At 50.3% G+C, this 27905-nt stretch overlaps 1 protein-coding gene across 7 annotated transcripts in view; it reads right to left on the bottom strand.

The window, feature by feature from the left end:
* The window catches only part of CUX1 (cut like homeobox 1), a 348779-nt gene that overhangs the window by 172434 nt on the left and 148440 nt on the right, over nucleotides 1-27905 (bottom strand). For all 7 annotated transcript variants that reach the window (XM_033839695.2, XM_033839699.2, XM_073791974.1 and 4 more), the window contains exon 3: nucleotides 4180-4227. In XM_033839695.2, the coding sequence (XP_033695586.1) occupies nucleotides 4180-4227 (48 nt within the window). The remainder of the gene's footprint in view (nucleotides 1-4179; nucleotides 4228-27905) is intronic.

Genomic DNA, 27905 nt, shown 5'->3' with positions numbered 1-27905 from the left:
ATAAAATGAGTAAGGAAGTGTTCTCTTTTTCTGTTTTCTGAAGGAAAAGAAATTTTCCCAAAGTGCAAAAGAAGAGAACTATCTGTTTCATGAATGACTGATAGGACTCTCCCATAAAACTGTCTAGACCTTGTGGAAATATTTCTGCAATAGTTATAAGGCTATTCAGATTTTCTACTTCTTCTTTAATCAGCTTTGGTACATCACAGCATACCAGAAATTTGTCTATTTTGCCTAGGTTTTAACATTCATTGGCATAAAATTGATTATAATATTCCCTTACTATCTCTTTAATCTCTGCTGCAGCTGCGAAGTTACCCTGTTTTCCTTCCCAACCTTTTTCCCCTTGATTTAGGAAGGTGGTTTGTCTACTGTAGTAGTTTTTTCAAAGAACCAGCTTCTGGGCTATTTCTTTCCTGGGTCTTTCCTTCTTTTTCATTCAGCTTAGTTTATACACTATTACTGCGCTGTTTATTTACTTCCTCCTCTTTCCTTTGAGCTCATTCTATCACGCTTTTATAACTTTTTAAGCTGGATGCTAAGCTCATGGATTTTTAGTCTTTTATTTCCCCTCTAATATAAGCAACTAAGTTATTGCTTAAGAGGATTTTCCTCCCTGAGGACACCTGGGTTAAATACGCAGCTCCCCTACAGCCAAGAGAAGTGGGGCCTAAGCCGACTCCTCACCCCCAACCTCTTCACGAGGACCCTCCTCAGGGAGAGGAGCCAGGAGCGGGGGAGGCAATTTGAAAGACTTAGCGTCTTCCTAGACAGTGTGACTGTCACTTCACTGAAGGGACTGCCTGATTACTGGACTAAAATAAACCTTAAATTGGACTGACCCTCCCCACCTCTGCCTCGCCAATCAGCTGGCTGGGTGTAAGAGTTAAACTTGATGACTTTGCTATAACAATTATGAATAACCATTATGACTGTATGATCCCAAACCTTTCAATCAAGGGCAACAAATCGTTATTTCCTAGTTTCTTCTAAAGGTATTTCCCGAGCATACCTTCCAGGGTCCCTCTCACCTTATGAACAGCAACAGATCCTGAAGAAAGGAGAGAGGCAAAGTGCTTTAGAAACTGCCCCCGGGGGAACCTGGCTGTCCCATCATTTATCAATAACCACTTTGAGAGCCCAAACACTTTTTGCTTCTCACTTGCTGCGTTGGGTGCTGGGAACACAAGGGCCAACAGAACAACATACAGTGGCTGCCTTCACACATTTTACAGACAAAAGGAGAACCGAGACAAAGTGACAGGTGGCTCTCGGGTATGATGACAAATGTGTCACAAATAGCTCGGAGCACACGATGGGGGGGTACCTGGCCCATCCTTTGGGGCTCAGGGAAGACCTTCCTTGAGGAAGTGAGCCAGGTAAAGAGGAAGGAAGAGGAACGTTTCAGGAAGTAGGTCAGCCGTGCAAAGGCCTGGGGGCCAGTGAGGACGCCCAGTGCACAAGGACCTGTCAGAGACTCAGGATGGCCATGTATGCTGGGACAGGAGGAAGGAGTGAGCGGACCCTAGAGAGGTGAGCAGTTAGTGAACCACGTGGGCCCCACAAACCACAGGCAGGGGGGCGTCTGGATTTACACCGAGGACCATGAGAAAACTCCTAAGGGCGTAAACGGCACCCTGGCCCGGCTAGCGTTTCCCGTGACGTTATGACACACAATAAAGAAGTCTTCACGCGGGAATTCTAAAAGCCTCTGTCTGTGAATTTCTCGCTGTCCGAAAACTTTATTTTGATTTTGCTTTGTTTTTTTCTTTTGGGGATCTCAAGTAAGGAAGAAATCTGTACAAATTCTGAGGCGAAGATTACCTTTTCACTCACACGGTACTTTCTTCTAGGGGAACTCAAGCACATCGGGATGAACTCAAAGAATATATCTGATAAATAAAACTGCAGCAGCAGACACTCGAGTGATGGGTACGAGAATGAGCCTCTGGTTACTAGAGAAGGTGGCTTTTTAGAAAAACAACGGGTCCCGCCCCATCTACGCATCAGGACACGCTGCCCCTGGTCATCCCTGCACTCGTGGTCCCCACGTGCAGTTACCCGCTGCTATGCAAGCTCAGTCTTCAGAAACGAGCAGGATTTAGCCCCCTCTGCTCAAATCAGCTTATTGGAAAGCACACATTATTTAACATAAATATAGCAATTAGCAGCAGCTTGGTAGATATTAACGGTGCTATAAAAATATTTACTTTTCAAATAGCCTTAAAAAAAAATCAGGCAAATAGGAAGCCTAGATGTCTCACAGGCATTTTTAATTTAATATATGTTGCCAGAAGTAAGCCCATCGCCCCAACAGAATGTGGGATAATCTACACAACTGGCTTAGATTCTTTAAACAAAAATCAGTAACAAAGGTGAGGGGGTGGAGAGAGTGTCTATATTAAAAGAGAAATATATATATTTATATATATATATATATATATATATATATATATCCCTCAAATGCAATGTAGAGCAGTTATAAAAGACATTTTAGGGGTCACGGGAAATTTGATTTTGGACAGAATATCAGATATTATGAAATTCGTGTTATTTTCCCAATTGTGATACTCGGGGTTACTGTGGAAATGCCCTTAATTTTAGGAGACGCCCATGCCGCTGAGGGTGTGGGGTGGCCGGCTGGCTGCAACTCACTTCCAAATGTTGAGCAAAGGGGTGGGGGGAGGGGAGCAAACGTGGCACAACGCTGACAGGTGAGGAGTCTGGGTAAAGGGCGCTCGGCCCTTCGTTATACCAGTCTTTCTACTTTTAGGTAGGTTGGAAATTTTTCAGAAAGAATGAAAAACAAGCAACCAACAGAAAGAGCACCCTGAGCTATTTCAACCAGAGAAACACTAAGCTGATGGGTCTCACAAAAGCTGCTGAACAGGTAGAAGAAGAGCTTCGATCACACGTGGGCAGGTGTAAGGTGATGGCTTTACTCAGAAGATGAGGGTCTGGACATGTAATTCTGAGGAAAGGGCAATTCAAGTCCTTCCGAGACCTGGACTACTGATGTCCTTCTGTGCCTCAGGGAGCCAGGCACGGGGGACGACTTCCTGCGGCAGGAAATGATAAACAGAGAGAGGAGCCCCGCCTGCACTGCTCTCAAATCTGCAGCGGCTGCTGCCCTCACATGCAACCCTCGCCGTCCGGGAATCGCCCCTCCGCCCTCCGCCGCCTCCTTGGATCCCGCACCTTCTGCTGTCACCCGCGCACTGAAGAGTTGGCCAAACAGCAGCCCCGATCTCTTGCTGGGAGCTCGGGGGGCCGGGATCCCAGCCTCTCGGCACTCCCCAACTCGCCCCCTCACTTCCCCGCATCCAGCCCCTCCTCCCGGGCTCTCTGTGAGCTGGGAAGCTGCAGGGACACGAAATTTCTAAGGCCCCACCGGCGTGGGTTCCTTAGAGGGCTTGAAAACAGCCTTGCTCCCCCTCGCTGCTGTTACTAGGTCATCGTTCCTACAGGAGAAGCGGGGAGCGAATAATCCCCCGACACTAACATCGTTTCTGGTTTTCTGAAGTTCACCGAGTGTCTACACAAACGGCAGAGAAGGAGCAGGCGTGTCACCCACCCAGACCGCCCGCATAACCTGTGACGAACAGCATTCAGGGCACACAGGTCTCAGATGACTGGCCGCCTGCCTGCCACCTTGCCTGGCCCTTCTCTGGAAGGATCCACGAGAAAACGTTCCTTATACTGAGCCCAAACCTACTCCCCGTGGCTTCTGCCTGTGAAGTTCCTATTTCCCCCACGGCTGTGCAGGAAGGCACCAGACTGACAGAGCACATCCTTTCTGTGTGGGAGACTTCGTGGCTGCAGCCCCCATCCAGCTCAGGGGACCAGTGAGCTCCGGGAGGTCTGTGGGCTCCCAGGCTGGGGTCTGAACAAGCCCAATCCACCGTGGGAAGTGCGATACGCCGGCCACTACTCCCCGGATTCCTCCGCCGCTTCTGACATCCCTAATCCCGCCTCCCCTCCCACGTGGGCTTTAATGGAGGAATCGGTGGAAACCTCACTTTGAGGAGCCCGTCAGCTGCACGTGGATGGGTCGGGGCGGCTGGGAAGGCTCCCTCCAAGCAAGCACCTTCCGCCAGTGGCACTTACTTTACGAGAACAGAAAGAAAGCGTGATGAACAGGAAGGCGGCTCAGGATGCGAGAGAAACATAAACGCTTACCTCCCCCTGGAAGCTCTTCAGCAGCGGCGCTACCTGCTTGCGCAAATCCTGGAGTGAGAAGGTGGGTCAGGAAGCAGCCATGGGAGAAGAAAAGAGAAGGAAACATTCGTTAAGGTCTCCTAAAAACTGCTTCGAATGTGGTGCTGGTTACCATTACATAAAGCAATCCCGGCGCCTCTCCTGCCCCGTTCCCTCCCTCATACACGTAAATAATGCCAACTGTGCCCCGTTGTTTAAATGAACTCACTTAAGAACACCACTAAGCTTTATTTTCCCTGAATGTGCTGTGGACTACAGTTTTTGCTGGTGTCAGTCTAAGACAATTTGCTTAGAATACCATCGAATATTATAAGGTAGGTTTGATTTGCTTGTATCTGAAGTGGATTGGGGTCACCATCCTGCACTTTAGCTGCTACTTTGGGGCACGATGCATGGGAGATACATGGATTTTGAATCCATCCATGTCTGATAGTCACTGGAAATTTTATCCTAAGCCACCAGTACCCGTTTCAGAACCTGCGCACACTTTATCTTATTTAAAATGAAGTAATTGACTAACACACAACATAGTGATTATAGTCAACAACGCTGTATTATAAACTTCAGAGTTGCTAGGAGATTAGATCTTAACTGTTCTCAGCATAAAAGGAATACTAACGACGTGATGATAAAGGTGTGAGCTAATGCTGCTATGGCCACTATACTGTGATACATAAGTGGTTGTACAAACCAACATGTTGTACACCTCAAACTTGCACAATCTTACATGTCAACTCTATCTCAACTTTTAAAAAATAGAAAAAAAATGAAGTAACGGAGAAAATACTTCAAACACTTTGAAAGGACTCGTATAAGGCAACATCTCCTTTACTGAGAGCTGGGGCATATAAGGTATTTACTGAGCCTGATCTATGTGCCAGACCCAGTTCAGCAAGTCTGGGCCAAGGCCTAAGCTTCTACGTTTTCTTGAAGCTCCGAGGCCGATGCAGACGCCCAAGTAAAACTGCCTAGTATTGGTAAAGGTGTACCAATCCAACCGTAACATGGGGAGAAAGTAAAACATTATTTCAGAAGAAGAGCCCCTGTGCTGTGGGAGAACATAAGAGGAAGGATAAATTCAGGTTAAAGAGATGAAGAGCAGTGTCGCAGAGGAGGCAGCATCTGAGCTGGGAAGACAGGTAGGATTTTTGTAGGGGCCAAGGAGAGGGCTCGGGACACGAATCCTTGGCCTCTCTGCCTCTGGAACGCTGCAGCTCTCTACGTAGCTCCGGCCCTGGGCCTACTCAGGTCCTGAGCTGAGCTGTGTGTACACACGGGCTAGCTGGCGTCTGCTCTTTTGGTAACTGCCTTTTGTGTTCCTCTGGCCAAGCACCCAAACGAAAGGGGCCTCCATCCCACGCTCTGAATCCAGCTCGAGACCACAGCGCACAGCTCTGCGGCGTTAGGAAGAACGACGGCTCCAGGTATCCTGTGCTCCACTGTTCTTTGTGGTTTCCCTCTGGACAGGGGCCTGTGACATTTTGGTGTCAGGAAGCCCTTCTAAGAATCTGAGGACAGCTATTGACCTTCGCCTCTGGGAGAAAACTCTGCAAATTACTTCACTGAGGGCTTCCTAACGCCTACCTACAGACCCAGGTGAGGCTCCCTTGTTCCAGCCCATGCGGTTGTATACAGTTGTCACCAGCTCTTTATGTTCAAATGTAACTTGATTAAATTTAAAAATTCAGCTTCTCAGTTGCAGGAGCCACATTTCAAGTACTCAGTAGACACATGAGGCTGGTGGCCACGGCACTGGACCGCAAAGACACAGGACATCTCCACCACTGCAGAGTGACTTAACAGACAGGGTTGTACCATAAGCTCTTTGCCAAACATAATTAACCCACACTGATTTGTATTGTAACCTGTGAAAGTATTTGCTCAAGAGGAATTATAGTTTCCCCTTTGATTATTCATTTTCCTATAGGTTGCGTCCTTAAAGGTGACTTCCTTGGAGAAGTCCTTTTGTTCCTCCATTGGGTCATTTTCTCTATTTTTACACCAAACTCCATGGCAAAAAAATAATCAAACTCTTTGCCAGCCTCTTCTTAAATAAATAAGGCTATGTGCGGAGAGCACGGTAACGGCCCCCAAAGGTGTCCATGTTCTCATGCCCAGAACCTGTGACTCTGTTAGGTTACGTGGTAAAAGGAACTCGGCAGATGTGATTAGGTTAGGGACCCTGAGTTGGGGAGATGACCCTGGAGTATCCAGGTGGGCCTGATGTAATCACAACGGTCCTGATGAGAGGGAGGAGGCGGGTGAGAGCCAGAGGGGATGTGAGATGGAAGCGGAGGTCAGAACAACGGAGGGCACAAGCCAAGGCCTGCAGGCGGCCTGAGAAGCTGGAGCCTCTACAGGAACGCAGCTCTGCCCGGTAAAACCCATCCTGGACTCTGACCTCTGGCGCTGTCAGATGACAAGCTTCCATTGTTCTCGGCCACCCAAGTCTGGTAGTTTGTTACAGCGGCAATAGGAAACTAATGCACTATCTCATTTAGCCCACTGTGCTTTTTGGCAACGTAGACGATAAGATAGAACACCGAAAGGGAGAGTGAGGGGCAAGAGGCTGCCGGGGGTGAAAAGTGAGAAAGATTACGGGCTGGCCCCAGGCAGGGTCAGTAAAGCCTACGTTTCCATCACGAGGAATAAGCCTGGCTTCTTTGGGAGAAACTCAGCCACTGCAGGTAACTACTTGGGAGGTCTACGCACAGGGAGCTCACTGTGTCCCCGGGAGGGGGTGACATGGCCTGGATTCTCTGTGTGTGTGTGGGAGGGGGGACGTGAAGGTGGAAACAGCCCTCAGGACTCTGAGGGGGGTGGGCCAGTCCCCTTGCCTCCCTCAGGAGGGGACAAGCAGGCAGCATGACTGCACTGAGGTACTTTGGTCACAAACTGCAAACACAAGACGATGGATGGAGTTTGCTGTTTGATTGCCCAAAAGGCTGACTGTGAGGAAGGCGACTCGTGAATGAGGTGTCAGGCATCCCCGGGGTCCACACTGACCACAGGTCGGGGGTACAGAGCGTTAACGGTGCGCGCCCTTGCTCGCACGGGGCTGTGGCGAATCTTCCCCTCAAAAGGCCACAGACTCATATTAATCGAATTTAAAAATAAGACATGAACATGTCAAGGATAAGAACCTCTACGCAGTGCTTGCCTCCCAACTGCTGGTGGGAAGCCATGGGCTTCGGGTGGTCTTTGACTTACCAGGGAGGCCTCAGATGGTCTGGGAGCCCTGGGCGTGGGCTGAGGGCCTGTCTTGCTCCACCTGACAGCTGGTGGCACCTGATGGCCCTCGGGCTCTTGAAAGGGGGACCCCTAAGGCCTCCGACACACCTGAATTGGCTACTGCAGAACCGGAAGCAGCCAGGCTCCGATGTCAGGCATGGGATACGCTTCCCGCCCCCTCTCACCCCGAGTCTGTGAAGGGGGCTGTGATCAGAGTGAGGAACGTGCCCTCCTCCTTCCAGACTGGGGCTCGCGTGAGGGCAGGGGATGGGTCTTGGTCACGCCCCCCCCCTCAAACTCCAGCATCCAACGCGGGGCCGGGAGGTATTTTGCTGAGGAAACCTAGGCCCGAGGGGCCTGAAATCCAGAAGGGTGGGGACTGTGGAAGCTGGCTGTAGTCCCGCCAGGGCCCTTGTCCCGGAGAGGCCCCCCACGCAGTCTGCTCCCCACAGCGCACAGCAGGGAGGGCTGCAGGGCGGCCCTGGGCTTGGTGCACAAGGCACCCTCTGAGGCCACGGGCCGGTCAGCAGAAAGACCTCTGTTGCCTCTGCCTAGAACAGGCTGGTCACACCGAGGGGGAACTCCCAGGGCATGGAATGGGTGCGTGAGCAAATAAATTAAAGAGCAAACAATCTCTCAAAGCGTGTTAAGAACCGGGCAAGTGAGAGACTGCCCCGCCTGGATGTGAGCCCTCAAGGCTGGGGTCCATGTCCCAGGCCAGCGCTGCCAGCAGAGTGCGAGCCACCTGCGTGACTGACGACGTTCAACAGCTCCGTTCGAGATGCAAAAAGAAACAGGAAATCAATTTTAGTTTCACTTCACCCGATATACCCAAAATATTGTCACTTTCTATGTAACCAGTATAAAAATTATTAATGAGATAGTGTACATTCTTTGTCGGCATTAAGTCTTTGAAACCAGGGGCGCATCCCCCGCCTCTCCGTTTGCACTGGCTGCACGTCAAGTGGCCCCTCGTAGCCGCACATGGCCGGTGGCCACCACGTCGGGCAGCTCGGGGCTAAGCGATGTGCTCTCGGATCAGGGCTCTCCTGGGGGAGACGGTTAAGGCCGGCGAGCCCCCCACCCCCTGATGGCCAGAGGCAGCGAGCGGTGAAAGAGCCAGAATCCGGAAAAGTAGGAGAGTCGGGGGAACACAAGGTCAAAAGGAGGCAGTTTCAGGAGGGAAAAGGTACTGGTGTCAAATGTCGCCACAGACGCCGGGCCTGGGAACACCTTCGGGTCGAACATCCAGGCAGCACTGGAAACCAACGTGTGAGGTGCTGAGGAAGAGGCTGCAGTGAGTGAGGTGGAGGAAGAAGCGAGACAGGGCTGGGGAGCCCCACGGGGAAGGGGGTCGCGGGCGGAAGTTAATGACAGTTCCCATTTGGCGAGTGTCTGGCGAGTGAGGGGCTTCAGGTACAGGACGTTCATTTGCTTTTCACTATAACTCTGCCAACCAAAGGGACTGGTACCCACACGTCACAGACAGGGATGCCCGAGGCTCTGAAAGGGAAGGAGATTTGTCCAAGGTCGCACAGCGGGAAGAGTCAGGATGTGAACCCAGAGCTCTCCCCAAGGCCCACGCCACACGGACATTTTGTAAAGGAATCCATCAGCTTGGACACCAGCACTGTGAGGGGCACACACGGACCACTCAAAAGGCTTGTAATGGGCCCAAACTCGGAGGGGAAACGGTGAAGCTGGATGGGGTCATGGCATGTGAGAGCTGGTAGGGGGCCAAGGCATTTGAGACCCTGCGAAGACCAGAGGAGGGAGAGCCGGAGTGGAGGTGCAGCCCTGGGGACAGGCACCCGGGAGCCCTGGCGCTCAGCCCACAAAAGAGTGCCTCTTACTCGGCTCGCCCCGGGTCCACCCCAAGCCCCGCCAGACTGCACAGGGCCAGCCTCATGAGATAGCGTCCAGAGACGTCCCTGCATTGTCCTTTTAGAACAGGGTGCTCTTTTGCTCTCTGAACAGCACCAAAAGCTACGGCTGTTACCACTCCCAGTCATTGCAGGGGACCACGTGCCCTTCTGTGCAACTGCAAACTGAAGAAAACGGGGTCCACCCCAATCAAAACCCCACTGGCGGGACTTCCCTGGTGGCGCAGTGGTTAAGAATCCGCCTGCCATTGCAGGGGACACGGGTTTGAGCCCTGGTCTGGGAAGATCCCACATGCCGCGGAGCAACTAAGCCCCTGAGCCACAACTACGGAGCCTGTGCTCTAGAGCCCACGAGCCACAACTACTGAAGCCCGCGTGCCTAGAGCCTGTGCTCCACAGTAAGAGAAGCCATCACAATGAGAAGCCCGCGCACCACAACAAAGAGAAGCCCCCGGTTGCCGCAACTAGAGAAAGCCCGTGCGCAGCAACAAAGACCCAACGCAGCCAAAAATAAATAAATTAATAAATTAAAAAAAACAAACAAACAAAAAACCCACTGGCGTGAATGAGAATTAGGAAATTAACACAAGGTCAAGAAACTTAAATGTAGGATTACCACACTTAATTCAGCAACAGGTTTTCAGTGCTGTTTCAAATCTTCTTCAATTCTGTATCATTTACTGAGCAGAAAGCAGCGAACATCTTAACACGCAGACAGCGATGCCCTTGAGATTATTAATATCGGATGTCTGTTGGCAAAACCAGAGCACTGCATTGCTACCTTCTCTCCCTGGAGCACGTGGCAAATAATAAGCGATGTTTGTCGAGAGGAGCTTCTATGTGAAAAGCATTTTCATTAGTCTCCAAACCACTGATTCACAACTCATTTTTCAGGTCAGAAAACTGAACAGTAAAATGCTATTGAGGAATCTTCTGTCTAATGACTACTGCTGGAGAAACCATTCTGATTTAAAAGCAAAACAGAAATGAAATTATGAAATCACCATGCAGGATTCAGTCACACCTGTGAGGTAGCAGCGAGTAACACAAGACACACAGTCTCTGAACCCAGATGGCCTGAATCTTTGACTCTCTGCCCATTCTGAGCACTTGGGTGGTCTCTGGAAGGCTCTGTTCCCTCTTCGGGACCTGGCACTCCCAATACCCATGACACTTCTCCCATCCACACTGACACGTGATGCCAGGGCCGGCATCACAGAATCTCATACCGTGGATTCAAATCTGGTGGCCACCCGGGCCCACCTCTGAGTCTTGGAAGGAACGGTGCCCAGGACATGGCTGTTTAGGTTTGGAAGGACAAGCAGATGAAGGGGAATAGCCAGGCCTCACGTGTAAACAAAAAGAGGCTATGAATTACAAATGCATCTTCCAGGAACTCCCTGGCGGTCCAGTGGTTAGGACTTGGCACTCTCACTGCCGGGGCCCAGGTTCAATCCCTGGTGGGGGACAAGCCACATGGCTCGGGGGTGGGGTGGGGGATGCGTCTTCCAAGCCATAAAATGATCTCTATTTCCAGAAGATTCTAGAGTCCAGATTTCCCGACATGTTCTACTCAGTTTTACAATGCCCTTTTCCCCCTCCCTTTTGCTTCTCTGTAACTCAGGTGTGTTTCTCTGGAACGACTCTGCCTACACTGAAGACTCCGACCGTCTGACTGCATCTCAGTGGCACCTTGTCCTCTGTGGCACAGACCAGGAGCGGGGCCCTGTTTTCTTCGGTGACAACAGGGTCTCCCCGAGAGCACTGGGGGCAGCGTGGAGGGAACCTGTTAAAGGCTCTCCTTTGCGGCTCCCGCAGGGCTGCCAGCATCCCCGCCCCGTGCGGGTACGGCAGTCGTTAGGGACCCAGCCCTGCGGCATCTGCGGAAGTGGCCTCATCCCTCCGGCTTCTGTTTCAGAACCACCTCGGCCCGGGTAACTCTCGGCCTCCCCCCTCTCCTGGTCTTAGCTCGCATTTCCTTCACCGTGTTCAGGTGCGGAAGGAGTTCAACCGTTGACAGGGGCCAGGCAAAAATATAAGCCTGGCCGGCATTTAAAACCCTAGGAAATGCTTATGCGTGAGGAGGTCCCGTGCTACAAACCCGCCCGGAGCTGAAAATAGCTCCGCATGAATTCACTAATCCCTCCTCGTTACTCAGGCCTCAGAACAAGGACATTCTGGCTGGAAAATGTGTTAGGTGTTTATTCAAAGAAAATCATTCCATAACATAGCCTATTTCACTAAGTTTGATACCGTCAAGTGTAAGAGGTACTGTTATTTCATGCCACCCCAAGGGGAAAAAAATGCTGCTTATTCAACTGTGATGTCATTGATTTTCATCCTCGCTCTGATGTTGAAGACGGTGAACTGTGTAGAAGTGTATGTATTATAATTGATGAAATATGGCCACACAATGAACTAAAGTTAAAACAGATCCCAAGTTGTTTTTGTTTTTAAATGACGTGGCCTGTACTTTAGGTGGTGCAGCCGCGTGTTTTAAAAAGGGCTGTTGTCTTTTAGAGACGCCTACTAAAATATTTATGGATGAAATATGGTTTCTGTTTCAAAATAATTTAATGGGAAGGGGTAACGGGTGAGAATAAGGATGACACAAGTGTGTGTTGATCGGCGGATGATTGTTATAGATGGAGGATGGGACATGGGGTTCATTGTATTCTTCACCTTGGCCTGTGTATGTTTGAAATATAAAAGGTTTCCAAAACACCGTATTTCACTCTGAGACCCGCGAAGCTTTCCGCTGACCAATCGCAGAGGACAGGCCCGGAGAGAATTACGAGACTGGGGTGAGGGACTGCTGCTCTTAAATTACAGCCAAGCAACTAGTTAATTGTCTCCTTCATCGGGTTAACCTGGAAATCTAGGGTCGTCTGGTCCAATCTCCTGCCCGAGGTAGGGGACCCGTGGTGTCCTGGCCACACGGCTCACCCTCCCAAGGCCACTGTCCCTCCCGGGACAGTCCTGGTGCGAGACTGTGCCTCATTGTGGAATCGGGAGTTTTCAAGTACCGGCTCCAGGCACCACCTACCAAAGGCTGACGCTCAGAGGGAAGCTCTCCTGAGCACAAATGATGTTATTACTAGTAGCAATTTGTTGGTAAATAAATCACTTTAAAAAAAAAAAAAGAAAAGAAGATCAGATTCGAAGTGATTGCACTGTCACTGACTTGCTTAATAACGCATTTTCTTAGGGAGATCAGAGAAGCAGTTCCCCGCACCCCCGGGTTGAGCAGGGGACCGAGAATGGCTGAGCCTTCCCTCTTCTGGGCCTGGTGACGGAGCCCTGCAGGTATCTGAGGGCCCAGCTCACGTCTTTCCAACACCTCCCTCTGCGCCCCGAATCTTCTCTCCGGACCAAGTGCCACTCTCCCCACTCCTGTGTGACAAATCTCGGCACAGCCCTCGCTGGGGTCCTCGCTCCAGGGTCTCATGCTCCCCATTCTGGACACATTGTACGAGCAGCACCTAAGAAGCCCTCGGTCGTGTTGGAACAAAGTTCTAGAGAAGAAGAAAGCAATGGGGTCCTCAAAACGGCCACGGACAATACTCACTGCATCTCCCAGAGACTTTGGCTACCCCAGAATAAAGGTTCTAGGCGCTAGATATATAGATTATACAGATGCCAGATAGGAGCATTTGAATGGAATAATTTCTTTTTAAATCAAGAAATTTCCATAGAGAGTGTTTTCATAAAGAGAAATGCAAAAAAGTTTAATTTCAGAAACGGGGTCCATCATTTATAAATACATTAAAACACAGTAAATACAACATTGGATATAAGTACTGCAGTTTAACAACTGCAGCTCTGCTAAAAAGTAAGAATAGCAAATTGGTGACTTTTTTTTCAACCAAGATATTTAATCAAACTGAAACAAGAAAACGACCCCCTTTCTGCAACTTAGAGCCCAAACACTGAAGACATATTGTTCAAAAGCATCTAGCTACCGATTCTCCCTTCGGATGTCCTTGGGATTCTAGAATATCCTGCTGATGGCCGAATCATCCTTATGAATAAAGAAAATCCTACCGGTGTGTCACATCTAGGGCCAGCCTTATTGACTGCAGTACACCAACCTGCTTTCTTATTGATAAGCCATCTGTTCCTAAACTAACCTCTCTGCATATCTGTCAAGTGTATTTTTATAAGGTCCTAATGGCATCAATGAGAGAATCATAATTATCCACAAAAGAAAGATAGTTCTTGGTACTTATGTCACTGAAGATGGCTGGAATTCTCCCTTTATCGTGTATACAAGAGCACAGACCAGGTATGAAGTTTTTCAGGCAAGACAATATATATTGTATAATGCACGCATCGTTAGAACTCAACTTAAAATGCAGTTCAGTGAAAAGTGAAGTTTCTCTTTGTTCCAGGATCCTGAAACCTTCGCTTCCCACCCTCATCATCTGGAGATGAGTCATGCAGCTATCAATGGAGCACCCTACTTCTGGTTACTTTTAGAGATGAACACATACTCCTTCCAGTCTTTGTGATAGAAAAGAGTAATTTTAAATGGCATTTAAGCTGAAGTGTTAAATAAAAAATATCTTTCTATACAACAGCAGACAGTATGTCCTGGCAATTTCTCAAAGACTTTAGTTCACAGATTTGAGAAAATTCCATTAGCTTTAATTATTTATCAGCAGTCAATTTAGATTATGGTTCTTGACCTATTTTTACAGTGTATGGGCCACCCGGCAATGAAATAAATGAATAGTCCTTTTTCTACAATGGTTGATTTTTCTGAGATAATAGAAATCGAGTTGAAAGGAGGAATGAAACCCCAAACATGTAATTACCACCATATATAACCTGCCACGCCGCCTTTGTAGCTGGATAAAATGCACATCTTTGTGAGTTTTTTGGTTATTAAATAAGATTACCTTGAAAGGGATAAACTCACTCATGCTATAATTTCTTCCCATTTAAATTTCTTTGCTCCCTTTAAAACACGTTCTGTATCTCGGCAGAAAGGCTCTAATACTGATGGATGTGTCTTCAGCGCCGTGCCTAATAAAACTGCATAATGGGAAGGCCTGGCTCTGTGGAGCTGAGCGGAGGGGAGCTCGTGCAGGGCTTGCACGGAGGGTTCCTGGGGTTGAGTGGCAAGGACCAGCTAAGGGCATCCGCAGGCAGAGGATGGACACCCAAGGAGCCAGGCAGCGCAGAGGACCGCTGAGCTCCTGGGTGACAGCCAGGGGCGGTCTTCTTTAGCGAGACTCGTTTGACGATGAAAAGTGGCAGGTTTATCAGACGGGTGATGCCCCAACCTGGCCCTAAGGTGATGAAGGCTGAGCATGGTGCCTGGGACACAGGTTCGAGATGCACAGAGGCTCTGGTTTGAAGGCAGCACGTGGCGGCAGCTCAGTGGGACGGGAGAGCCCGAATGCCCCTAACGGTGAGGTCTGGGACCACTGGATGCCTCAGACCCTTCCAGGGGTCCATGAGGTCAGAACTATTTTTGCTGTTTTCCTTTTCCGCTCTCATTCTCATAGACATGCCCAGTGGAGTTTTCCAGACACTGTGTCACGTGTGATGATGTCATCACCCTGAAGTGCTGGCACGTGTGCTTGTGATTTCTTGTGCTTTAAAAACATCTCTAACATGGTCACTACTGATAGATATCCACACGGACACAAACACTCTCTGGAACCCTCAATATTAAGAGACCAAAATGTTTGAGAAATAGCAGCTTTAAGGTTTTAGTCTCGGAGCGGAGAACTGGTCGCTGTCCAGAGGTCAGGCCTGTGGGTCCGCTGATGACTTGCTGGCGTCCCTTGAAGCAGCTGGGCCAGCCAGCCACCTCTGGGCCCTGGAACCCTCCCCTGCGTCTCGTGGCACCTGGCTCTCCTGGCCTGAGATGGCATCACGCCTGCCGGTGGCGCAGAGACTTCCTGCAGGACTCTTGTTGGCCAGGAGTTCAGTGGTGGGGCCGGGAAGGAGGCCACCTCAGGTTCCTCTAATTCTCTAATTATGTCTGATTTGCCTTTAGGTCTGATTTCAAAATATTCTTCCAGGTCCCTTTCTGAAAAAAATGCTCGTGTCTAAACCTTGAGTTTTATTTCAGAACTATGAAAATACTGCTGTGATTTCTTTATGTATCTACACATCAATAGGTTTTGAGTTTGTCAAAGAGAAGAAGCACGTATTATACACGTAATGTATTATAAAACCATTTGAGCATTTACTCCGTGCAGTGAATGAGCTCACTGCAGTCCCTGCCCTCCTGGGGCTTACCTCCTAGTGCGAATGATGAACCAAGTCTAGACAGATGCCCAGTAGACTGTTGAGGGGCCTACACACCCCGACTCCAGTCCTGGGACCATTGATGGTGCCAGGCCCAGAGGAGACACTCGTGAATACTTGTGGATCGAATGAGTGAACAAAAGATGCTCTTCCCAGAATCACAGCCAAGCTGACCCTTCACGGGACCTGCTGCAAAGGGGATCCACGTGCTAGACGGGACGTGCCTGAAGTGCCTTTTTACCCTGGGACCCTCCGGAAGGAACCAGGAAGCGTGACTCTCACTTCCCCGCACACCCGCACCGTGTCGTTTACTCTGGACCTTCGGCCCTGCTGACATTTAGACAAACGAGCTATTTTGGGTTAGAACGCAGATTAAACCTTCAGTTCAGTGCTTCTAATTCTAGGAATTTATCCATCAGGAAGATCAGAGATGTAGGCAGAGATCTATGTATAAGAATGCTTAGCATGTGTTTGGAAGAGAGAAAAACCAGAAATAATGTAGATGCCGACAGTAGGGGGTTACTTATTACATAAACGTTCGTAAAGCAATACAGCGGCACATTAGGTAGTCAGTAAGATTATTTTTCAAAGGACGGCTGATACCACGGACTAAGGCACACGACTGCCACCTGTTCAACAAGTATTTGTCAAGTAGATGTTATAGGCCCCCAGGCACCGCTACAGGTGCTCCTTCAATCATGAGCGAAACCAATCGGTCCCTGCACCTCGTGGGGTGCCTGTTCAGCAGGGAGAGGGACGTCAGTCACTGACCACCCACAGGAGTGCACTCCACGCGGTCAGCCCTGTAAGGAGGAGGGTCGTGGCGCTGGGGGTCCGTTTATGAAGCCGACCTGGCTGGGGCAGCAGGCACTTCCTGCAGGACGGAGGAAGGGGCGCCTGATCCCAGATCTGGAGGATGATCAGGGGTTAAATGGGGAGAAAGAGGGGAAAAGAAGCCACAAACTACAAGATGGGTTTACAGTATGACCCCCACGCTGTAAAAATGGATAAACGCACATCTGTACGTGTTTGGAAAAGGATGGTGAGAACTATGTGAGGGTTAAACAGTAGATGAATGGGATTAGGGCTTATTTTTCACTTCTTCGGCTTAAAATAAATTATATCCTTTTAACCTCAAAAGCGTTCTTTTAAAAATTAAGGATGAGGGTTGAGTGATAGCTCAAAAAAGTAAGATGACCTTAAGGTTTACAGAGCAACTGGGTTACCCCCCGCTGTGGCTCCCCGGTGGCAGAATCCCCAGACTCGGTGCTGTCCACAGGGCCAAGCAAACAGCCAGGCATTATTTCAGCCTGTGCTCAGCCCACAAAGAAAATAAATACGGTACCTGCTAATGCATAGCTCAACTAGACATATGTCTCCAAAGGAGAATTATTTTATAAGTACAATAAATATTAGCAGGAAACCTACTGGCCCACCACATGCTTTACATTTTTTTCATTATATAAGATACTACGGTTGCGGGAAAACCATGCTACAAACGATATGTACAGCATAATCTCTATTGTTTTAACGTATGTAATATTTATCAACCAAAAAAGATGAGAAAGATCTAAAGCATCAGCGCTAACATTTATGTCTTGGATTACAGGTGATTGATTACTATCTTCTTTAAATGCAAATCTCTGTAATGAACATTCATATGTTTTGTAAATCAGAAGATAAAGTCTCAGATCTCAGACAATAATGGGGACACTTAAAACATCATCTCACCAATAAAGATGTTAAAAAAATATATGTATGCTACCAAACTTACTCAAAAAGGAATAAAAGTCAGAACCATGAAAAACAAAACAAAACAAAACAAAACATCACCTCAAACCAGCACCAAAGGGGCAGAGACAGACCCTACACACAGATCCTGGACTCAGCAGGCAAATCATAAAACAAGGACAGATTTCACCAGGGAGACCGAGAAAGAAAAGGTTTAAAATCAGATCTCATACAGAATGGATAAACAATAAGGTCCTACTGTAAAGAACGAGGGATTATATTCAATATTCTGTGATAAACCACAATGGAAAAGGATTTTAAAAAAAGAATGTGTGTGTATATATATATATATATACACACACACACACACACACACACACACACACACATACACACACACACACCTGAATCACTTTGCTGTACAGCAGAAATTAACACAACATTGTAAATCAACTATATTTCAATTTAAAAAAAAATCAGATCTCAGTTGCGGCGTGTGGGACCTTCGGTTCCGCCTGAAGGATCTTTAGTAGCGGCATGTGGGATCTAGTTCCCTGACCAGGGGTCGAACCTGGGCCCCCTGCATTGGGAACACGGAGTCTTGGCCACCGGACCACCAGGAGAGTCCCTCTTTCCCGGATCTGATCTCAGTTTTCTTTGTTTTCCCACCCGAAGGCCTTACTTCAAGTTTATTCATCAGCTGTGTGCAACTAGCTTACCTAAAATTAAGCAGCATGGAGAAGATATACCTTTGTCTTGGCTTAAAAATCAGTACATATTGTTTACTAATATTTACTCCCTTCATAGAGCTGCTCAGAGGAATAATTAATAATGTACGATGGGAAAATCTACCAGCAGATGCAGAGCACACTGTAAATGCTTTTTCAGACACCCACTCAAACGCACACATGGAAACAAAGGCAGGATCCTTCAGCCACAGGGTCCTGTGCTTTAGCAGCAGAACGAGGCTCCTAGTGCCCCCCAGGCAACCAGAAAGCCCCACAGACAAGGGGTCCAAACAGGGATATTGTAATTTTTTCATGCATTTTCTTTTTTGGAAAATACTACTGCATATGAAATGCAGGCCATAATTTCTTAATTTCTAAATGGAATTATTTATATCATATGGCTGAAAACCAAGCCTAAGAAACAAGTGACTCAGTGGCAACCAGGGAATTTAAACCTTTGGAATCAGACTTTATGTTTAAAGATGCTCAGAGGCTTCCCAAGGGATTACCCCAACCTAGCAATTGAGGAGAAACAAAAGCTTCCAGAGCAAAGAGAGACTCCCTGGGGGCTTCCTGGCCTGGGTACACTTCGGCATCCCGGATGGCCCGGCTAGCACGCTCCAGGGAGGGGACCCAACTTCACTCCAGCAAAGGAAGTCCATTCGAGAGCACCAAGGAAGCACCTCCTTAGTTTCACCCAGGCTTCTCCAGCAGGCCCTCAGAGACCCCAGAGGTCAGAGATGAGGGCTATGATGCCCGGCAAGGGCAGGGAGGAAAGGTGAGTTACCCATCCCGCTGATCGAGCTGTGGCCTCGAAGATGACTTCATCCAGTGACTCTCCCGTCTGGTTAGTCTGCACAGCTCGAGAACCCTGTTTAAAACGACATCTTCTTGGTAATTCCGAAGCACGTGTGTCATTTCAAAATTAGCACATTTCACGGGAAATCCTGGGGGGCATGCGGTTGCCGTGTCGTGGGGATACCCAGTGTCCCTCACGCTTGCTCTCTGGGATGCTGTAATGTCGCTTCTACAGGCGTGGGGAGCAGCAACCCACTGAGAAGTCCAGAGAGGTCGGGCCCGTCCAGGTCTGCTGCTTGGAGCAGTGCTGCGGGCCTGGATGGCAGGAACCAGGCACAGCTCGGAAGCCGCTGGGCTGGAAGGAGGTACACGCCTAGGTGCTCATCTGTAACCCTGTCCCTGGAAATGGAGCCCTGAGTTACACCCACCTACCTACACACCTCAGCAAGAAGGGTGTGTCCGTGAGCAGCTCAGCCGCAAAAGCTCAGACCCCTCTGTTTCTGGCATGAGAGGAAGAGCTGCTGCTGCGGGAACCTACAGAGAATCTACAGAAAGTTGCTAATGCTTAGAGAGTGATTCTGCTTTGGTAAACAAATGGCTTTCCAATACTTTTGGAATCCCTCTTTCTCAGGCCTGTTACCAAATACTTTTACACAGTCGTGGAATTTTCTTTTGAATTCACAGCATGGCCTCTCTGTAGTGAAACCATTCAGGAGAGAGATCAGTTTAACAGATTCTATATCTCTTGGCTGAAGGCTTCAGTCCTGCTGATGAATCACTGAGAAGTCCATAAATGCCAAGAGCATCTGCTTGGACTTCTCTTATTACCATATATGGCAAATATACATCTATTTATCTCCCAGCATCTCCAATTGAGCTTTGGTGTTTTTCCTACCTTATTATTGTTCTTAAAACTTTCTCTTGACCTACAGCTTGGCCACACAAGACAGAACTGCCGGTGGCAGTCCTGACGTAACCCCGGGCTGGGGTGGTTGTGCTTTTTTCTGGGTTTTTTTTTTTTTTTTGGTACGAGGACAGAATGTCTCACGTCGGCGAATACTTGAGGTAGGTCAAAGTACCTGGCTGTTTAGAGTCTTGCTACATCTTAGCTGAACAATATGAGGCTGTAAGAATTTAACCTGAACAGGTTTTCTCCCCCAAGGAATCGTGCTTCTCATCACACGTTCAGGAATCAGTTGAGAAACAGTGGTTGGCGCTTTTTTTAACATATTCGTTAAAGAGATAAATATCAAAAATATTTTCAGGCTTCTAAAAGCTGGCTGTGGGGAAATTCCACGACTGGCTAAGAGTTTAAGAATTCTCTGGTGGAACGCTTCCTGCGTGCATGCATGCATTCATTCATTCATTCACTCACCCAATAAACGTGTACTGAGAATCAAGCTTATAGAGATGTGAAGATGAGCGGCCCCAGGCCTGCCCACCCCCGAGGACAGAGTGGGAGCAGGACACATGGGCGGTGGGGGGCGGGGCGGGGGACGACAGAGTGCATCAGGTTTCAGAGAGAGATAGCTTTACAAGTGCCAAGTCTTTTTTTTTTTTTTGCGGTACGCGGGCCTCTCACTGTTATGGCCTCTCCCGTTGCGGAGCACAGGCTCCGGATGCGCAGGCTCAGCGGCCATGGCTCACGGGCCCAGCCGTTCCACGGCATGTGGGATCTCCCTGGACCGGGGCACGAACCCATGTCCCCTGCATCGGCAGGCGGACTCTCAACCACTGCGCCACCAGGGAAGCCCAAGTCTTTTTTTTTTTAAAAATTAATTTTATTTATTTATTTTTGGCTGCGTTGGGTCTTCGTTGCTGTGTGCGGGCTTTCTCTAGTTGCAGTGAGCGGGGGCTGCTCTTCGTGCAGTGCACGGGCTCTAGGCATGCAGGCTTCAGCAGTTGTGGCACGTGGGCTCAGTAGTTGTGGCTCACGGGCTCCAGAGCACAGGCTCAGTAGCTGTGGCTCAAGGGCTCTAGAACGCAGGCTCAGTAGTTGTGGCACGCAGGCTCAGTAGTTGTGGCTCGAGGGCTCTAGAGCGCAGGCTCAGTAGTTGTGGCGCGCGGGCTTAGTTGCTCTGTGGCATGTGGGATCTTCCCGGACCAGGGCTCAAACCCGAGTCCCCTGTCTTGGCAGGTGGATTCTTAACCACTGCACCACCAGGGAAGCTCCGAAGCGCAAAGTCTTCAGACATAACCTTTAAAAGACGCTGAAGGCCCACAAAAGAGAAGTGAAGAAAACCGGCTGTAGGGCACGGTGTTCAAACATTCAGGTGCCCAACCTGGGGCTGGAAAGATGCGCCTGCAGATGTGCACGGGAGCCTAAGACATGTGACTCCATTTCATCAGGTGGCTCCTTGAGACGCTACATAAACAAAAGGTGTCTGATGGGAACGTTCATATACCTGGAGGACCACTGGAAGGTCCATTTATAAAAACAAATCACACAAAACCAACAAGATGGTAACCTAAGCTTAAAACTTAATGTGGTGAAATTATTTTGCAAGACCCCTTAGAGGAGTCCTTTCTGGAGTCGTCCAAAATTACCTGTAACAAAGTATATATTTCAAATTCAAGTGTCTGGGCAGAATAATAAAAACTCCCCCCTCGAGTGAGGGGGCATAACTCAGTCTCCTGCCCTGACCGCGTACCAGCTCCACACGGCAGTTCCCTCCCAGACGGGGTTAACAGAAGAGGTCGCCTCTGACTCCCAAATACCAGCGCCATCCTCAGGAAGCGTCAGGTCAGACCTTTCGAGAAAGGCATTTCTTTCTGGTGGTCCTGGAGAAAGAGTTCAGGGGAATGAATGGTTTCTGCAGGACAGGGGATCATGGGATCACACACGCCCTCGTCCGAATGTTCCCCCACGTCACGCCTGGGCTCGCAGCGCTCTGATGCACCTGCTCTGATGGACATCTTAGGATTCTTTCTTTGTAACACGAGGCTCTTACCCAGCCCCGCCCGACGTGGTAGCAATGCCGTGAGAATAGGTGGCACTGTGGATCTGCTATAAGATGATATATTCAGAGAGGGCTTCTAGACAAAACATCCTTCGGAGGAGTTATAGAAATAAATTTCAATAAATTCAAATGTAATACGTGCCTTGGGCCAAGCAATGTAAACTGACAGTGTCTGAATGGTACCTTCTGGAAGAGTTCTCAGGTTAGCAAGTCACTGGGGTCCACACACACGATTCCCCCCCCCGCCCCCGCCCCGAGCTCCATCAGTGCTTCACCGGGGCCTCTTTGGGACACTCTTTTCATGTAGCTACGCACACACACACAGACACACAGGGACACGCGCCAACAAACCAACTACCCCATCACTACCTGTCTCCTTCCTCTTCCCTCCAGACTACACACTCCCCTGGGTGTGGCCTTGTAAACAACAGACGCCCAATACCCTACTGCCTGAACGCAGATCTGATTCACGAAATGCTGTGCACGGTTCAGTCACTCCGTGAAATCTCCCTTTCTTATGTAAGTACATCTGCAAAGTCATCCTCACAGAAAAATTCAACTTGACCTGGGCTGGAATCTCAGCTCTGCCCTTGAATAGCTGAGTGAATTAGGCTGCTTACTAAACTTCCACCTCTCTGCACCTCAGCCTTCCCTCCTGTTAGGTAGGAAGGATGTCGCGAGCCTATGAGAACACTGTCTGGCACACAGTAGGCAGCCTGGAAACATTTCTGAATGAATGAACACAGTAGGTCCCGAACGTGGCTGTTACCATGACGATGGCGACGAAGATCATGACCTTGTCCGCGTCCACAGACGCCAACGCTCAGAGCCCCTGAACCTCTACATGGTCTGCAAAGTGTACCTTGCTCCAGGTGGGCACTCAGGTAGTCTCGCCTGGTTGACAACAAGGCTGTCATTTCTTCCCCAGCACTTAGTCGAGGGACTGGCATTTACGGGGCGTTCCCTCCAGGCTGCTGACGTCGGGGTGGCCAGCGCGCTCTCTCAAACCCCCGGGCTCTCAAGTTCTACCCTAGCCGCTCCCTCAGGCCGCCAAGTGCGGCTCATGGCATCTTCCGCAGGGCTTGGCAGACAGGGCTTTCCCAGACAGAGATTTCCAAAGGTGATGGCTGCCTGCTACTCTGTGGCCAGGGAAGGCCGGTTTCCTCCAGTGTTACCCCAAACTCGGCGCCTTGCCCTCTTCCCCCAGAGGAAATGGAATGACTTCCCATCCCTGTCCCGAGGGCACCCGGCATTTCTATGTCAGGGAAGCCGGCGCTGACAGCATGGGAGGCCGTTCACCATGTTTTTTTCTTTTTTAAGAGGCCCACCATTCTGAAAGTTTGGATCAGAGGGATCTTTCGTTTTCAAGCTCCCCATGTGTGCTGGAGACACTCTCTTCATATGTTGTAACATGTACCGAAGAGAGATTAAGCTAAGTGAGGCACGCCATTCGCGAAGGCGCGCTGAAATGACGCCTGCTAATCTTTTAAATGGCAAGAACGTTATGCAATACAAAAGGAATCTTAGTCATTCTAAAGCTTTTACCCAACGAAGGAACTTTAAATTTATAGAAGCACACACTAGAGATAAAGAGGTTGAGAAAGGCTGGGCGAACCGTGTCCCCCACCCTAGTGTGGGGAAGCATAACGACCCCGTGGTAAGAGGGAAGGGGCAGAGGGCAGAGGGCAGAGGGCAGAGGGCAGAGGCCAAGGCCTAGCCTGGGTCCTAGCTCGCTTGAATCATTTCACTTATGGAAAGAGCCTCGGCTCCCTGGTCTGGACTGAGTGGCCCTGCTGTCCCCGCACGCCTTTCTGTCGCAGGTCCTTTAGAGTGATGGGGACACCTGGCCGCATTCCCCGAGGCGTGCTCAGGGCACCGCTCCTGAGGCCAGCCTGGTGGCGGGCACTGTACGGGGCCATCTCCTGTCTGCGTCGGAACAGCCCTGCAGGTGCCTGCGATTATCCTCACCATGTAAAGAAGAAATCTGGGGCTTGGAGAGGCTGTGTTTCACCTGAGGCCATTTGGCTATGATGCAGACTCGGGGCCCGGCTGGCGCCAAAGCCGCTGCGCCGTGCTGTCCCCACAGCTGTATTTCACCCAGAGCTGCCACCCGTAGCAGGCCCCACCTGGCTGCTACGACCCCGCACATCCCTGGACCTGCTGGAGCATGCAGCCCAGGGCTTCCCGAGCTGCGTCCTCTGCCGGCTCTCTGGAACCCTGACCTCTGCCCTGGGGAACAGGAGGTCTGCTCCTCTGGAAGGTCAGTAGCAGAGGTGCAGAGTGTGGCCCCAAGGTGGCTCCCTGGGGGCCACTGCCATGAGGAGGATGACAACAACATCGAAAAGAGTTACATTTCTTGGTGGAAAAGCTGGAAAAGCGAAGGTTCCCCTGCAGCCTCGTCTCCTTGCTGCTCGGTGCCTCGTGCCCCAGTGCACAGCGGTCTCTTGCTGTGGTCGCGGCAGTGATGCTGAATCTTATGACTGGATGGCTTTATGCCATCTCTGCCACACGCATCTCGTTCCAGATTAAGTCAGTTTCTGAACATGGAGGGCCAAACTCATTCACTGAGAACATTACTTTGCCTGAAAAAACAAATCCCTTCTACCTGGATTCTAGCAAGCGCGGGTGTTCCAGGGCTCGCCTTAAAGGCAAGAGTGTGGTGTGTTTAGCAACAAGAGATTCTAATAAGGTTTCCCTGTTTAAACAGTAAGGAGACGACTGTCCTGGTGGTTAAAAAACAGGTTACCAACTGGAGCTTCTAAAGCTGGTCTAAACCAACGGAGGTGGCCCCCTGTGTGCCAATCAACCCCCACCAGTCTTTTTTCTTCTCCATTCCCAGGTTAAAAGGAGAGATGCTGAAATTAAACTTATGTGGCTTTCTTTCTGAAAGGCGGCAGCTCCTCCCGGGAACGTTACTGCTTCCCTACATCTGAGACTTTGACTCCGGGGCCTTATCTTCCGGAGCTAGTCTTCCATCATCTCTCCACTCTTCATGAAAAAGATTGCTCTGGTAACACCCATCCACACGCCCACCCCCATTTCTGCCCGTCCTCACTCCCTTTCTCTCCGGGACCTCTGGAGATGATCTTTCTTCTGGGAAAGGGCCTAACAGGAGCAGGTTCCAGAAGGAGCACGATCTTTCCAGAAGGCAAAATGATCTATGTGCTTCCCACAGCCTGTGCTGCTGACTATCTCCTCAAGAGCCCCCAGGCTCAGTCAGGAGGTGGCCCGGCGACCACAGTGGAGGGAGCGGAGACGGACCCTGAATGGGTGGGGCAGGGCTTTGGGAACCACATGGGCAGGAAAACTGCACACAAGGAAAGAGGCCAGCAGTCCAGACCTGGGTCTTAAATGAGCCCCGGCTGGATGCAAAGGTGGCTCCACCCAGGGGTCGAAAGCTGCCAAACCCAGCTGGCTGCCCTGCCAGTATTTTTATGGCCCTTGAGCTACGAATGGTTTTTTACACTTTTAAATGGTTGCGTTTAAAATGAACAGGTAAGTACGTACATAATATCCTGATTTTGCCTCTTGGATGGCCAGGCCTAAAATATTTAGTAACCGGCCCTTTAAGAGAAAGTCTGGGGCCTCCATCCATCCTGTCATTCTCTTCCTTTCCTCTGGCCGCACCATGCCGCCAACACAGGTGGGTGCACCTGTGACAAGGATGAGCGCTGCTTCACATCCAGGAACCCAGGCCACGTGGACAGAGCCAGGAGACCACAGCCCATGCCAGCCTCATCACTCTCTCCCTGTGGAACCCGGGTAGGCCTTGCGCCCGGCCCCAGCCTCAGTCCCACCCCCCACCCAATGACTCCAGCTAAAAGGGTGCTGTGAACATCATATGAGTTGTGGGATATGAATGCATTTTTTTTTCAAAGCTCAGAAGACTCTGGGGATAAAAGCCTATTGTCATCTGAGGTTATACATGAGCTGGTCTATTAGCCAAATTTCTTTTCCTTTCTCGTAAACGTGGAAGCCTGACGTTCTCTCCCAGTCCACACAAATACAGAGCGCGCGGGGGCCTCGCTCAGCTGACCCGAGCTGTCTATCCTGCGGCTCCCTGATCCAATTTCACCAGCAGGTCAGGCTGACCTCCCCGCTCCTCCCTGGCTGAGCCCACCTCCCCGGGGAAAGCTTGCTGGCCCGCACCCTGCCGTTTGGAAAATCTTTCTGACTCTGCATCCAGACGTGTGTGAAGGGAGACACAGGACTGAGCCATATTTTTTAGGAAACGCAGACTATCTAGACACCGTATCCATAAAGCACTGGATAGCAACTCAGGGAGCAATCCAGGGAGACGGGTGATTTTTACATCTGAGATCATTCTGAAATCGGGGGTCACAATTTAGGTTTAATTTAAGTGACACTGTGGTGACCTTACTACCTCATGAATCCCGGTCACTTAATGGAATGGCCTATGATGGACAAGCATGCCACCCCGAGAGTGAGAAATCTGCGGCTTAAAAAGCCTCGGGCGGCCTGACAGAGGGTGGGGCTGGCACGGATCCCGGGACGCCCAGCTCTGACCATGAGCTCCCCCTCCCTCCGATCCCAGGCCCCTTTTGATGCGGAGGATGGACTCTACTATTTGCAAATACAAGGCAGGCGGTCAGCCCCTCCAGGTCCCTCTCTGGGCAGCTGAGAAGTAACCTCCTTTATTAGGACAGCTCCCCCCAGACCCAGTCACGCAGTGAGACAGGAGGTGGGACAGAGACACGCCCCCCCCACCCCGGGATCTGGAGAGTCGCTCATAGGTGGCAGCATCAAACACCTCCCCCCTCCCCGCGGGGCGGGGCAGGCTGTTAACAACTCAGATGCTGCGGGTGGGAGAGGCTGGGTGGCCCACAGCTGTGCTCAGATCCACAGTGCACCCCCCTTTCCCTGGAGGCCCGCAAAGACGCTGTGATTCTTAGACGACGGGGAGCCCCATCCCAAACAACCAAGTAGACCTTGCGTCAGCCTCAAGCAAGGAAGGAGCTGAGCTCACGGAGGACTGTGACCCCACCTCCAGGCGTCCTTGGGCTGGGACAGCGGGGGAGGCCACCACCTGGAATTCTACCCGAGCTGCCAAGGGCCAGACGAGACCCCACGGGGGCAAGATCTGCGAGGAAACGTGAGCGCGGGTGAGCCACGGAGCAGCAGAACCAACCCAAACCCCAGGGCTGTGGGAGCCAGAGGGAAGCCAGCAGCCCAAACTCTACCCCCGCCCCCGCCCCGAGCTCAAGGCCGCGTGCAGAGCTCAACACCACACGCCATCTTACCTCATTTTATACGATGGTTCTCAAACCACCTTTTTTAGTCAAATTTTTGTAAAGTAATCCCACTTTTCCTTTGACACAACTAAAGAACGAACAGTGATGTCTCAAACTGGAGGAGATTCAGTAAAAGCAGTTAAGCCCCTTCTGAGCAGGGGCGAGGTAACCGGTGACAACTCTCTCCAAAAGGAAGGAGTGGATTTTGCTCAGCGCACACTCACTGTCTGCTGTGCGCCCTGCGTGTGCACGGCCAGGAAGACCGCCTGCCTCTACAGCTGGAGTTCCACAAGGAGGATAAACGTGCAAATCATGGCAACATAGTGTGAAAAAGGCAAAACAAGAACAGATCTAAGACACAGAGTTAAGGGGAGGGCAGGCCTTACCACACAGCTGGGCTGCCCTAGAGCTCCACCAGCTGGGTAACCTCCTGTACGAAAGGCCGCCCAACCGCCCCCCACGGAGGACTGAGGGCTGGTCCTGGGCCCCCAACACCCAAGGCACCCTGTTTCCAGGCCCGAGGCCCCCCTGAGAGGCCCCTGCGGGCTGGGCCATGCCTTGCTGATGTTTCTACTCTCAGCGCAGGGCCTGGCAAATAGGACGCATCTAATACAGATGTTTATTAAAGAACGTAAGGGTGGAGAAAGGGGATTTCCACTCCCCATGCTTCCTCCTCCCCCCACCATCACAGCTTAATAAACAAGGGCTTTTCAGTTAAAAGACAAGGAACCCAAAACTTAAACATCATTCTGTTCAAGAGGGAGAGGTCAGCTGGAGCTATAGGGAGTATCTGAGATAAATGCTCACGGAGGTCCTTCCAGCCTGAGGCTGGCAGGTGGG

Source organism: Tursiops truncatus, chromosome 15 (assembly GCF_011762595.2).
Source record: "Tursiops truncatus isolate mTurTru1 chromosome 15, mTurTru1.mat.Y, whole genome shotgun sequence".
Lineage (NCBI taxonomy): Eukaryota > Metazoa > Chordata > Mammalia > Artiodactyla > Delphinidae > Tursiops > Tursiops truncatus.
Note: the sequence above shows the minus strand (reverse complement) of the source record. Positions and strands in the feature narration are given on the sequence as shown.